The sequence below is a fragment of the Camellia sinensis genome, chromosome 6 (assembly GCF_055761805.1).
Source record: "Camellia sinensis isolate YWXY chromosome 6, ASM5576180v1, whole genome shotgun sequence".
NCBI classification, from domain to species: Eukaryota; Viridiplantae; Streptophyta; class Magnoliopsida; order Ericales; family Theaceae; genus Camellia; species Camellia sinensis.
This window is the reverse complement of record NC_138966.1, coordinates 50,828,514-50,840,901: the sequence shown is the minus strand read 5'-3', so window position 1 is coordinate 50,840,901 and position 12,388 is coordinate 50,828,514. Positions and strand designations below refer to the sequence as shown.

At 35.6% G+C, this 12,388-nt stretch overlaps 1 protein-coding gene across 2 annotated transcripts; it reads left to right on the top strand.

The window, feature by feature from the left end:
* Positions 1 to 453: 453 nt before the first annotated feature.
* On the top strand, positions 454 to 1,715 carry LOC114301922 (coatomer subunit beta'-3-like). Of its 2 annotated transcripts, XM_082873050.1 has the most exons (3): positions 454 to 792; positions 908 to 1,039; positions 1,135 to 1,715. In XM_082873050.1, the coding sequence occupies exons 1-3, from the start codon at positions 724 to 726 to the stop codon at positions 1,285 to 1,287; spliced, it is 354 nt and encodes a 117-aa protein (XP_082729176.1). In that variant the 5' UTR covers positions 454 to 723; the 3' UTR covers positions 1,288 to 1,715. The 2 variants fall into 2 exon arrangements, 1 of the variants encoding a protein (XP_082729176.1); XR_014331665.1 differs by having other exon boundaries at positions 990 to 1,715.
* Positions 1,716 to 12,388: the final 10,673 nt, after the last annotated feature.

Genomic DNA, 12,388 nt, shown 5'->3' with positions numbered 1-12,388 from the left:
TTTAGAAACCAATTTGTTTAACACAGTTGCATTTTACAATATTTACATTAGCATTAGTCTTTTTATATGCCATACAGTTTCTAAACATCCCTATTCCTAACCTCAGCGAGAACGTGATAGGAGCTATTTCCACGTATTCAATGGGTTTGAAGGCCCTAAGATCCTAGATCAAGTTATCATTGATGCCCTGCTTTTTGGGGGCCTCTTCTGAATTACCTGCTATTTTTTGTGGGCCGCAAGTTGGCCAATCATGAGTATTTTATTCTTAAGCATTTGATTCTAACTTCAATTTCTTTTTTTTCTAATATCGTAGACGATGGTGAAGTCTTTTGAGGTGACTGAGTTACCAGGTACATAGTTAATATTTTACATTATGTTTGTGTGGTCAGCATGTACTTTTTTCTTGCTTTCTGTTGTTTTGATGTGGGCTTTACTGTGCTCTGATATCTTCTCTATGGGTTTGCAGTTAGATCTACAAAGTTCGTTGCGCGCAAACAATGGGTTGTTGCTGGTGCTGATGACATGTATATTCGTGTTTACAACTACAATACAATGGATAAGGTCAAAGTATTTGAGGCGCACACGGATTATATTAGGTGTGTGGCTGTTTATCCTACGCTTCCATATGTGCCGTCATCGTCTGATGACATGCTTATAAAGCTTTGGGATTGGGAGAAGGGCTGGGTGTGTACTCAAATTTTTTAGGGTCATTCTCATTATGTTATGCAAGTGACATTTAATCCGAAAGACACCAACACATTTGCAAGTGCATCTCTTGATCGCACTATAAAGGTATGAATTGGATTGTCTATTACTAACTTGTTAACTACAATTTCATATAATTTGGTATAAAGCACATGCACACATTGATAAATTTGTTTTTGTTTTCCCTTTTTTCTTTTTTCAGACTTGGAATCTTGGCTCTCCTGACCCAAATTTTACATTGGATGCCCATTTGAAAGGGGTAAATTGTGTTGATTACTTCACAGGTGGTGATAAGCCTTATCTTATAACCAGTTCTGATGATCATACTGCAAAGGTTTGCTGCCTGTTTTCCTTTTTCTTCTTCTTCTTTGTTGGGTTCATGTACATGTACAATGTGAAAATATTTTTGGCTATATTCTATGAAAACAGGTGTGGGACTATCAAACCAAAAGTTGTGTCCAAACACTAGACGGGCACACCCACAATGTTTCAGCTATTTGTTTTCACCCTGAACTTCCCATTGTAATTATTGGTTTTGAGGATGGTACTGTTCGTATATGGCATGCTACCATGTATCGGTAAGTTTTGTGGTCAAACTATGTTAATACCAAAATTTTAAGTTATAAACTTGCTCCAACCCTTGCTTTTTATAATTGTTGTCATATGAGACATGAATTTATTTATTGGCACTTTTGGTGATTATTTTATAGAGTGGCATCTTTGCTTTGTGTACTCTCATGGACAGTTACTGTGGTCATCATATTTCAATTTATTAAACCTTTTGGTCACTGAGTTACTTGTTAGGTTGACTTTGGATTGGCTCGTGTACTTTTGAAGTTAAATCGTAAATGATATTAATCTCATGGTATCTATAGTTTTCAAATGAAATGGCAAAGCTGTAAAGGCATTTTCAGGATCTCTTTCTAGCCCTATCCCTGTCCTTCTCTTATCTCTGTTTCAATGCTCTATTTATTAGTTCTCTGAATGTCCTCCAAGTCTCTATATCATTGTTTGTATGTACATATGTATAATAGGTTAAATAAATGTTAAGTTTTTCTTGAGGATGTGGTACTTATCCCATGCTCACATAAATGCAACACATAAGTCCTAACTTTCATGATATCTATATGCAACGTCCTCACAATACGTAGTAAACCCACTGTGGTAAAAACCACTTCCCACGAGCCCAAAGTATTCAAACCCGGCTAGCTCTGATACCAAGTTGTCACGCCCCACTTTTTATTACTCGAAGTCATTACCAAATTCATTAACTTAATTCAATTTCAAGGATAACATGCGGAAATAAACTTATACATTCAATCCGTAGAAGTGATTAACAATACTCTCATTCGTATGCAAAGTAAATATTACATGTACATACTTAATAAATTGCCCTTGGGCTTACATCACTTAAGGTACAAGAAGAAGGGTGTAACCCTTTTACAACAATGGCATTCCACCAACATAACTGAGGCCCCGTGGCCAGTAAATAAGTAGAACCAAATCTTGCAGCCCAACCTGCTTAACACCTGAAAAAGATTCAACAACGTGGGATGAACATATAGTCCAGTAGGGAACTCAACATGATCCTCAACAATAACAACTTACAGATAGCTATGATCATGAACACTCATTCTCATACTAGAATAGTAATGTGACAGTTTATACAGAATATATATATATGAACTTTTCTTGAAAACAACCGTTTCATTCAACGCTACAAGTGGTTTGTCTTTCCTTTTTCCTTTCATTAACCCCCATTCCCAATCTTTCATAACATTAACAAATACTTAGGAAGTAATCTCAAGCCCGATACTCTCTTCCATTTCCTATACATACTCAGATGTACCTCTTCAAACATGTTTATCTATAAAACATTCGTTCTCCTCCACACTCTCCAAAAGACAAAAATGACATTTTGGTTCATTTCCATTACTATCATAACTATACATGCATATCTTTGTAAAAATATAAATTTACAACCCACCAACATGTATACAATCAACCAATGGAGTAACTCGGTCCTCCGAACTGTAACCAATCAAAATCCATGATATTTTCAGTTACAACGAAACAACAACAATCCCATTTCACTCTACTAGCTATGTGCGTAGTAAGCCAACAATACACCCCACTCAACAACATTAACAACAAGCCAGTTTACCATGCGCTAGCTGGAGGGGTATGGTACCTTCGATTATTAGCGCAGCAAGCCAGTTTACCAGGCGCTAGCTGGAGGGGTATGGTACCTTCGATCATTAGCGCTGTCAGTTCTCCAGGCGCTAGCTGGAAGGGTATGATACCTTTGATTCTAAACGCGGGGCATAACACCAACAATCACAGCATATCAAGGCATAACCAACATGTATAATGCATATACATAAACTATCAAGACACCAGCAATGTGCTAAAGTATATGAACACATGACTATCTCCTTCCGAGCAAATATACATATATATAATGTATCCAGCACTTCATCACATACGGTGTTCAATTAATCAATGGCAAAATGCAAACCCGACAATTCTACACAACCGTGTCATCCTCCACCGATGACCAAGGACAAAACCTCTAGATGCATATGGTTAGTACATCTATTAAAAGACTCAAATATCATGAATCACAAACCCAACAACAATATTAACATGGTAATTAAAGAAACAACTTCTACATGTGTGTTCAACACTCAAGACACAACAATCCAATTCTCAAACTTATTTCGAAAACACTTCCCTCGTTTTCACAAAAACGATTCTATTCCTTTTTGTTATCACAAAACCAACTCCACTAATCTTGTTTCCATAAAATCAACTCCAAAGCCATGGTTAATCCTTTAGGTATTAACACCCTTACCACACTCATTTTGACAAAAGAGATTTACACACAATGGTCAACAAACCCCCATTATAATTTACCCAACCAAAATATAATTTAGGGCTTTTCTTCTATTAACTACAACATGCTAATTTATATTCTAATTAGCCAAGACAACCATCAATGAATCCAAAACCATTCTCCACACCACCAACCCTAGGTTTATTTCATGATTTTCAAACAAATCCAACATGATACAATTTTCATGCAATACAAAAATTACCACATGTCCATCTATAGATGGAGTATTGAAAAGGAACAAGGAGAATCCCTACCTCAAATGGAGAAGATGACCCGAAATCAAAGTGCTCCAAATCCCAAATTTCTTGGATCACAACGAAGCCCTCGACGATCAACACATTTCTTACAAAGACCCAAGGTCAGGAAAACACTCTAGCTAGATCAATCCTAAGAGAGAAGTTAGGTTTTAGAGTGAGGTGCTCTCCAATGGCTTTTTCGGAAAAGTAAGAGAGAGAAAGGAGATCAAAAAGTGATTCAAAAAGCTGAATCTCGGTGTGTTATACAGGTCGACCCGCTCGAGCGTCGAACTCCCCGCTCGAGCGTCACTCACAGATCCCCGCTCGAGCGGCGGATGCACGCTCCCAGAACTTTTGCAGAACAGGTCCCCGCTCGAGCGTCCAACACCCCACTCGAGCGTCACACACAAACTCCCGCTCGAGCGTCAAGCCTCACGCTCGAGCGTCCAACACTACAGAGGAAATACTGGGAAGGTGATTCTCCCGCTCGAGCGCCGAAACCCCCGCTCGAGCGGAGAGGCCAAAAACTGGGCAAAGATTCTAAGTTCTAAAACACAACCAACATAACCCAACAAGTCCAACACAACCCAAAACTCTAAGATAAAGTGTAAGGGACAGAAAAGAGAATGAGACAACAACAACAAATCTACGGAACCGAGTCCGGATTACGGTTCAATAACAAAAGGGAATATCGGGGTCGCTATATTTAAGGCATAAAGGGATAGAAAGAAGTCATTCTTAAATTGTCTAATTAACCAATAATTAAATAATCTAATCTCTATCTCTCATGATATTGAGAAAACAAAATATAATGATAATCATTCAATAATCTAATCAATAACTTGAAGCCATGGAATATAAGATGAGAGTCAGAGAAGATGAAAAAAAGAGACTGAACGGGTGTAACAACCCTCATACTGTTTACTGATTAGAGACTGATTGATTACCGATAATCACCGATTACTGTTAAACGAAACGGATAATGATTGATAACTGACTGATAATTGAACTGAGTAAAGTACTGAAATGACTGATTGAAATTGGAATCTGAATTAACTGAGTATATGTTAGTTAATTGCATTCTATCTGTTTGATTGTCTGATTATCTGTTCATGTTTATATGTTTAAACTGCTAATTGAAGGCCTTATCGGCGGCCGAATTAGAAACCGATTGATGTTCCGTGACCCTCATAATTAATGTGATTTTATGGTATATTTATCTGAAAACTGACTAGGTATGATTAAATTAGATTAAAATAAGCCAATTAAAGAGTTTGTCATATTTACCATTTTGCCACTATCTCATATACACACACTTGAGCCTTATACTTGAATCAAAACACATTTTGATCAGCCATTTTCCTTGCTTTAGCCGACCTTGAGAGGGAGAGAGTGAGTTTCATCTTGCATTGCTTGGAACTTGGTAGAATTGCTTGGTAATTGAAGTGTATTTGCATATTTGAGCTCCCTCACTCCTAATTCTACAAGACTAAGGTAGGACATCCATCTTCTTGTTGCTGTTCTTGAGTTCATTCTTGTATGATTCATGTTAATTTGTAGAGCTAAGTCATGATTTGGTCCATAAATGATGGATTGAAGATCATTTCTTGCATGCATGTTGGTATTGTTGCATTTTGAGGTTGATTACATGGACATTGGTACATGCATGCTCATATTGTTGTTATGGACCATGTTTTCATCTGGTTTTGGAAAGAAATGAGCTCATTTGAGCAAGCTTTGGAGCTTCAATTTGGGTTAAAACTCATTCATGCATGTTTGAATGTTGTTCTTGAAAATGGGTTTGAATATGGTTTTAATTGACTCACCTTTGGGGCTTGAATTCATGAATTGAGCTTTGAATCTTGTTATACATTGAATTTAGTAGTGTTTTCCAGAATTTGAGCCCAAGAGGTCGAGTTTGGAGTGGTTGAATGCTTGGTTTGAGCTTGGGAGGCAAATCTGGAAATTCCAGATTTGGCTTCCTCGCTCGAGCGAAGGATTCCCCGCTCGAGCGAGCACCTTTGTCCAGGGCTCCGCTCGAGCGACCATTGAGCGACGATCGCGCGTAAAATTTCAGCATCCAGTACTTTTACTGTTTTGCAGACCGCTCGAGCGAAGGATTTCTCGCTAGAGCGAAGCCTTTGATTTTGGACTTACGCTCGAGCGTAGAAAGTCTCGCTCGAGCGAAGCCCCTATTTTCAGCAAAGTTTGCAAAATGTTTTCTAAGTGTATTTTTGCATCCTCATTCCATCCTAGGCATTCTTAGGCCTAGTTTAAGGCATCTTGATGAGGATATCATTGTAGAACACACCAAGGCAATTAGGGATTAAGTTATGAGATTTCCCAACTGTGTAGCTTAGTGTGTTCAACCTGTGAACTGTGTAGGGTTGGCAACTGGGGAGACACGCTCTAGCATACTGTAGCCCAGAACTCTGTGAGTAACGATTGTGTAAAGATATGTTCACAAATGATTATTTTCTGAACAACTGAACTGTACTGTTTTCTGAACTGATTACTGTTAACTGAATGAATGTATGTCCTTTATTTCTGAACTGTACTGTGGCATCCTTAGCACCTACTGTTTACTGTTACTGTTACTGTTACAGAGATCTCTGTCGGTTCCCTCGTGGAACCACTACTGTTTACTGACTGATGGCCATCATTACTGTTCGGTCTTTCAAGACCTACTGTTACTGTTATGCTAATGGATGTACCACATATGACTGTTTACTGTACTGAATGACCGAAATACTGATTGAATTGAACTGTTTTTATTACTGTAAGGACATTCATTCTAAACCCCTTTACGCTTTATGTTATTCACTGGGCTTTAGCTCACTGCTCATATATATATGTAGGTGTACAGGCACCAGACCGCAGCTAGAGGCGTCAGGGTTACTCCAGTTTTGTCAAGCCAGCCTTTGTGCCTCACTGCGAGGTTCCGACTTGCCATGCTATGGCTTGGGGGTGTTTTGTTGGTTTTCCCCCGCCTGTCTTCTGTACTGTCTAACTGTTCTGTATAGCCTGACTGTTTACTGTACTGTTATACAGGGATTAGGTCCCTGTACTGTGTGACTGTAAATTTTGTATAGACCGTACTGTTTTGTACAGACGGAATGTTTTCTGTACTGTTATGTAGGGTTGAGTCCCTAGTTTGAATGGATGTGAATATTGTTCATACTGTTCTGTACCGTTTATGTATGAATGCATGAAAAGCCTTTTTGCATACAGACTGTCACAGCTCAATGGACACTATTTACTTACTGTATTGGCTTCCGCCAGGCCCTGTACTCTGTTTTACTGTATTACTGTTCTGCAGGCCTTCGGTAATCTCGGATTACTGGCCGGTTACGGTGCTAAACCCATAGGGCCGGGTTTGGGCTGTGACAACGGGCTTATCGCGTGTGGAAGGGACATTGGAGGCGGTGTCGTTTCCATTTTAGGATGGTTGGTGGTGGCGGGGGCAGTACACTAACATGGCAATGGTGGTGGCGGTAATGATGATTGTTTGATTGATAGAGGAGAGAGAGTAGTTTTGGTGAGAGAGAAGAAGGGAATGGATAAATTTAGATCTATAATTTAAAATTTGGGGCCAAAAAATATATATTTTTAAACTTTTTTTTCGGTTCTAAATGTGACGCTATAGAGCAAATGGATCACGATTTAAATAGGTGAGGGGATAAATTGATAACATCTAAAGTTCATGTGTGAAATTGATCAGAAGTTTATAGTTTTTGGGACAGGAATGAAATTTCCTCGATAGGTTGGGCTATAACTCTTTATCTCAAGCCTTATTCGAATATTAATAGGATATACACCGCTAGTTATATATACCAAAAATCATTTTCCAATAGTTTTAGAACACACGTGTGTATGTAGAAATTGACAATAACAAAACCTTTCAAATCAAAACTAGGGTCAAAGATTTGTTTACGTGTGGCATATTAATATGAAAGAACTAGAGTTTCGAGATAGATGCATTTAGTAGATAGAGAAATATCACCATAAATATGGTTGAAATAGCTAGAGTGAGTAGTGACGAGCTCAAAGATCTAGTGCAAAGACACAAGAATCAAGAGAGGCAATCGAGTTAGAAGAATTATCAGCGTTGGTTGTTTGGTAATCTGAGCGAAATGGGAAAGGTTGAATGAGAAATAGTGAGAGATTAGGCACAACTAGGACAATTGAGAGAAAGAACATAGAAAGAAAAGAAGAAAAGTTTGGAAAAAAGATTAGGAGTTTTTTTTAATTAAATTTTAGTTAAAAATTATGAGTAAATTACAAATACATTCCATGAGGTTTGTTTAAAGTACAGATTGTCCCTTATGGTTTAGAAAATTACAAATACCCCCTTGTTATAATTTTTTATTTAATAGAATTAACTAAAAAAATGAAATTCATAATTTCTCTACTATATAATAATAAATTTTTCTAAATTCTTAATTGAAATATATTTTTAACATCATTAAGAACTGTTAATTGACTAATGATTTATTAATAAAATGAGCAATTTATTATGAAATTCGAAATCTCAGAAGGTAGAATGTAATTTTTAAAATTACAGGGGACGATTGGTATTTTAATTAAATCTCAGGAAGCATATTTGTAATTAAAGAAATCATAATATCAACTCCTAATGACTATGCAATGAATAACATGAATTTAAAAAATTATGGCTGCTCATCGATGATGACAGTTAAGAACATCTTTCACAAACCCGATGAAGATCGTCAACCACATGTTTGGTTTCCTAGAAAGGAAAAAGAAGAAAAAAAGAAAAGGGAAGTGGAAGTGGAAGTGGAAGCAGAAGCGGAAGTGGGAAAAATCACGCACATGTGTAAGTAAGCACGCACATGGAAATAGAAGTTCAATTGAAAAAAGTTATGATTTGGCCAGCCTATCTCTATATGAAAGGCTTATGATTAGGCATATGATTAGGCATATAATACTTATTAGTTAAAATGCCTAGTGTGATTCACTTTTTTCAATTCCAATGCACTAGGCATATGATTAGGCATTTTGGCTCAACTCATATTCACTAGCTACATGTAGCTAGCCTTCAACGCTAGGCAAAACATATTCAATCATTAGGATCATTTCCCTCCATCTTTGTTGTTGACGTGGCATTCTATAAAATTAATAGTATTTGGATAAATAGCTAAAATAAAGAGCATGGTTGGAGTAAAAACATAAAACAGTTGATAGGCAAAATAAAATATATACTTTATAGTAATATTTATATAGGTAAAATGCCTACTACCGTTGGAGATGCTCTGAGAAAGTTGACCTTGCTAATCCATTTTCATCTACAAAAGAGCAAAGACAAACAATTATTTTATGCGCGGTTTCGGTATTTTAAGCACCTTTGTTCTTTCCAATTTTGATTAGTAATGTCGTGCCGTTTGGTATTACTTGTAAATTAGTTTTTGCGGTTATACCATCTTAGATTATTAGAGCAAAATATTTAAAATAAATTATGAATTTATTTAGTTCAATTTTTGATAATCTATGAAAATATTAAGTTGCGGTTTGGCATTGACTTTTTTTAGTTAGTTTTTTTGCTTTGGGACGTTTTTTAGTCTCGTTTAATTTGGTATTTTTTTTTTACTTTTTTAATTTTTGTGAGAAAAAAATGTAATGATTTGACTATTTTTAGTTAATTTTTTTGCTTTGGGGCTTTTCTTAGTCCCGTTTGATTTGGTATTTTTTTTGACTTTTTTAATTTTCGTGAGAAAAAAATGTAATGATTTAACTTTTTTTAGTTAGTTTTTTTGCTTTGGGGCTTTTCTTAGTCTCGTTTGATTTGGTATTTTTTTTGACTTTTTTAACTTTTATGAGAAAAATGTAATGATTATAATTTGAATATAAAATTTTATCTTATTAATTTATTTAGCTTATTTTTATCATTTTAGGCTTTTCTAACCCAAAATTAATAGCCAAACGAATTGGGTTCACATTACCCCCTTTTTTTTTTTTGGAAACATCATACATGCTCTCAAAAAATTATGACTCTTTTCTCCATGTAGTTTAAAAAAACTCATTTCTTTAGGTCAAATAAATTAAAAAATCAAACAAATTACAGTTTAAAATTCTAACTAAATACCATAGTGTTTTGAAAAGTTGATAAAAAGTTGACTTTTTAATTTTTTGACTTTTTTGAAAGTTTTTTTGGCAAAAAACTGGCTTCTTTGGCTAAAAAAGCTAAAAAGCTAGTTACAAAGACAAAGAAAAAAAATCGGTAAAATATGAATAAAATATAAATGTATTTCATATTTATTTATTTATTTTCAAATTACTCTCTAAATTTATGATTCAAATTAGAAAAAAAAAATTCAATAATTTAACTTCCAAGTACTACCAAACGGGTTGTTAAATATCATGCTTGATATTCTATTCTCATTCACCTTTGCATTAAATTTTAGAATTGTGTTTTAGATGCAAAAAGTGAAGTAAATTTTTATTTCTCACTTTTGCTTTAGAAGAAGATTTTTCATTTGGTATAGTATGAAATCTACAATTAAGCAGGAACTCATAGTTTACATCAGTGATGTTAATCCCCTACTAGGAATAACCCAAACCCATGGGAAGGGTGAGAGTCATTTCTCTCTTTTTCCTTTCAATCTCTCTCATTCACCTTCGCTGCCAACCACTCTCTCTACCTCCATTCCTCTCCTTCAAAGTCATAAAAATATGTATGTATGATCATGAAAAATTCTCCACCTTTGCATTACACATACAATAAAACACTACACATTAATCAAAAGGAAAAAATTTCATGATATATTTCATAATATTTTTTTCATGATCTTTAATATTATTCATATATATGTATATATATACACAACAACAATGCAATCAATTAACCTCCAGCCAATTACATACATGTGATGATAAATACAATTAATCTCTGACTGATTACATACACATAATGATAAATACAATTAATCTCTGACGAATTACATACAGTTCTAAAAATTAATATTAGAATTGCATGAATTTGGTGAATTTGGGGGGAGTTATATTGAATTTTGTTAGATTATCAAATGATTCTAATCCAATCCTACGGTGTCCCGTAGTTCAAGCATTAATTCAGATCAGTGATTTGTATTTCCAAACACTAAAGGTGGAACTATATATTAGTCTAGGGAAAATTCAGGGATTTGCATTGCCCCTCCACCCCAAAAAAAAAAAAAAAAAATCCAATCCTGACAAACACGGCCTTAAACTACAACGGATGACCAACAACACATTAATCGATAATGTAAGATTTGTCCCAAATATCTGATACATATCTGATATATTACTGGAAAAAAGTTCAACATCCAACAAGAAAACGTACGGTTCACAAAAAAAACAAGAAATAGTACGCTTGAGACAAGGGATGGTCTTCATTCAAAGCAACATTGCACAGCAACTTGAAACCTGCAAATTTTTCCAGAAAGAGTTTCGATTAATTCGACTAGATCAGAAACGCTACACGAAGCACCTAGGAAAAAGAGAATATATGTTATACATTCATATGTTTTAGTGGTGTGTAGAAAACTAGGGAAAACTCAATCAGGAGAGTCAACAATGCGATATTGAGAATGTTGTCAGATTAAAAGATCATTTTGTTATGAGAGCGTTGGACATCCAAAAACAAAAATGAGGTTGTTTCGTTTTGCCAAATAAAAAAATACAGACATTTGAGCTACTCACTGAACAAGAAGGAATTTTACTTTAAGCCACCACAGCAACTGGCAACCTGCATAATCAGAAACAATGAAACTTAATTAAGCAAGATAAAAGAATAATCTTCATGAAGTTTTTTTAAGAAGAAACCAGAAATAACTAAGAAATAAAAGAAATCTCATACGGTAGTGCAAAAACTAATGCTCCATTTGTTTCAACTGAAAATATTTTCTTTATGTTTGGTTGCGTCCTCAAAACTAATGTACTAGTGGTGGTGGAGATGGTAGAGGTAGTGGTGGAGGTGTGGCAGTGGCAGAGGTGGTGTGGGGGTGGGGGTGGGGTGGTATGGTGTAGAATAGTGTTTGTAATGGTGTGGTGACAGTGGTAAGTCTTTAGTCCAGAAAACGTTTTCCATCTTTCAAAAATGAAAAATAGTTTCCGTCCAAATAAACTTGTTTTCCGTAATGGAAAACATTTTCCATCATACCAAATGTTACAATTGTGAAACCATATGCAAATGCAAAATGAGCACAAAAGATGCAGCAAGGGTCACAGAAGTCGCTAAACACGACAATGAAACTCAAAAGCACAAATATAAGTTGGAACATCATACCAGAGGATCATAAACCGAAATAATGACCTTGGTAAAAAAAAATGTTTTGATCAATAAAAGACATTATTCACTGAACATCGTCCCGAGATTTCTTTTTAGCCTTCTTACGTCGTTTTTTGGTAGAACTTGAACCAAAATCCAGGGGTTGTTCGAGGGCTTGAGCTGGAGGCACAAAAACAATAGTTCCTGCAGTGCTCTCTGCCACAGGATTAATGCCACTCTAGGTGGAGTCTTCTTCATTAACCTTCACTTTAGACTTGATGATCT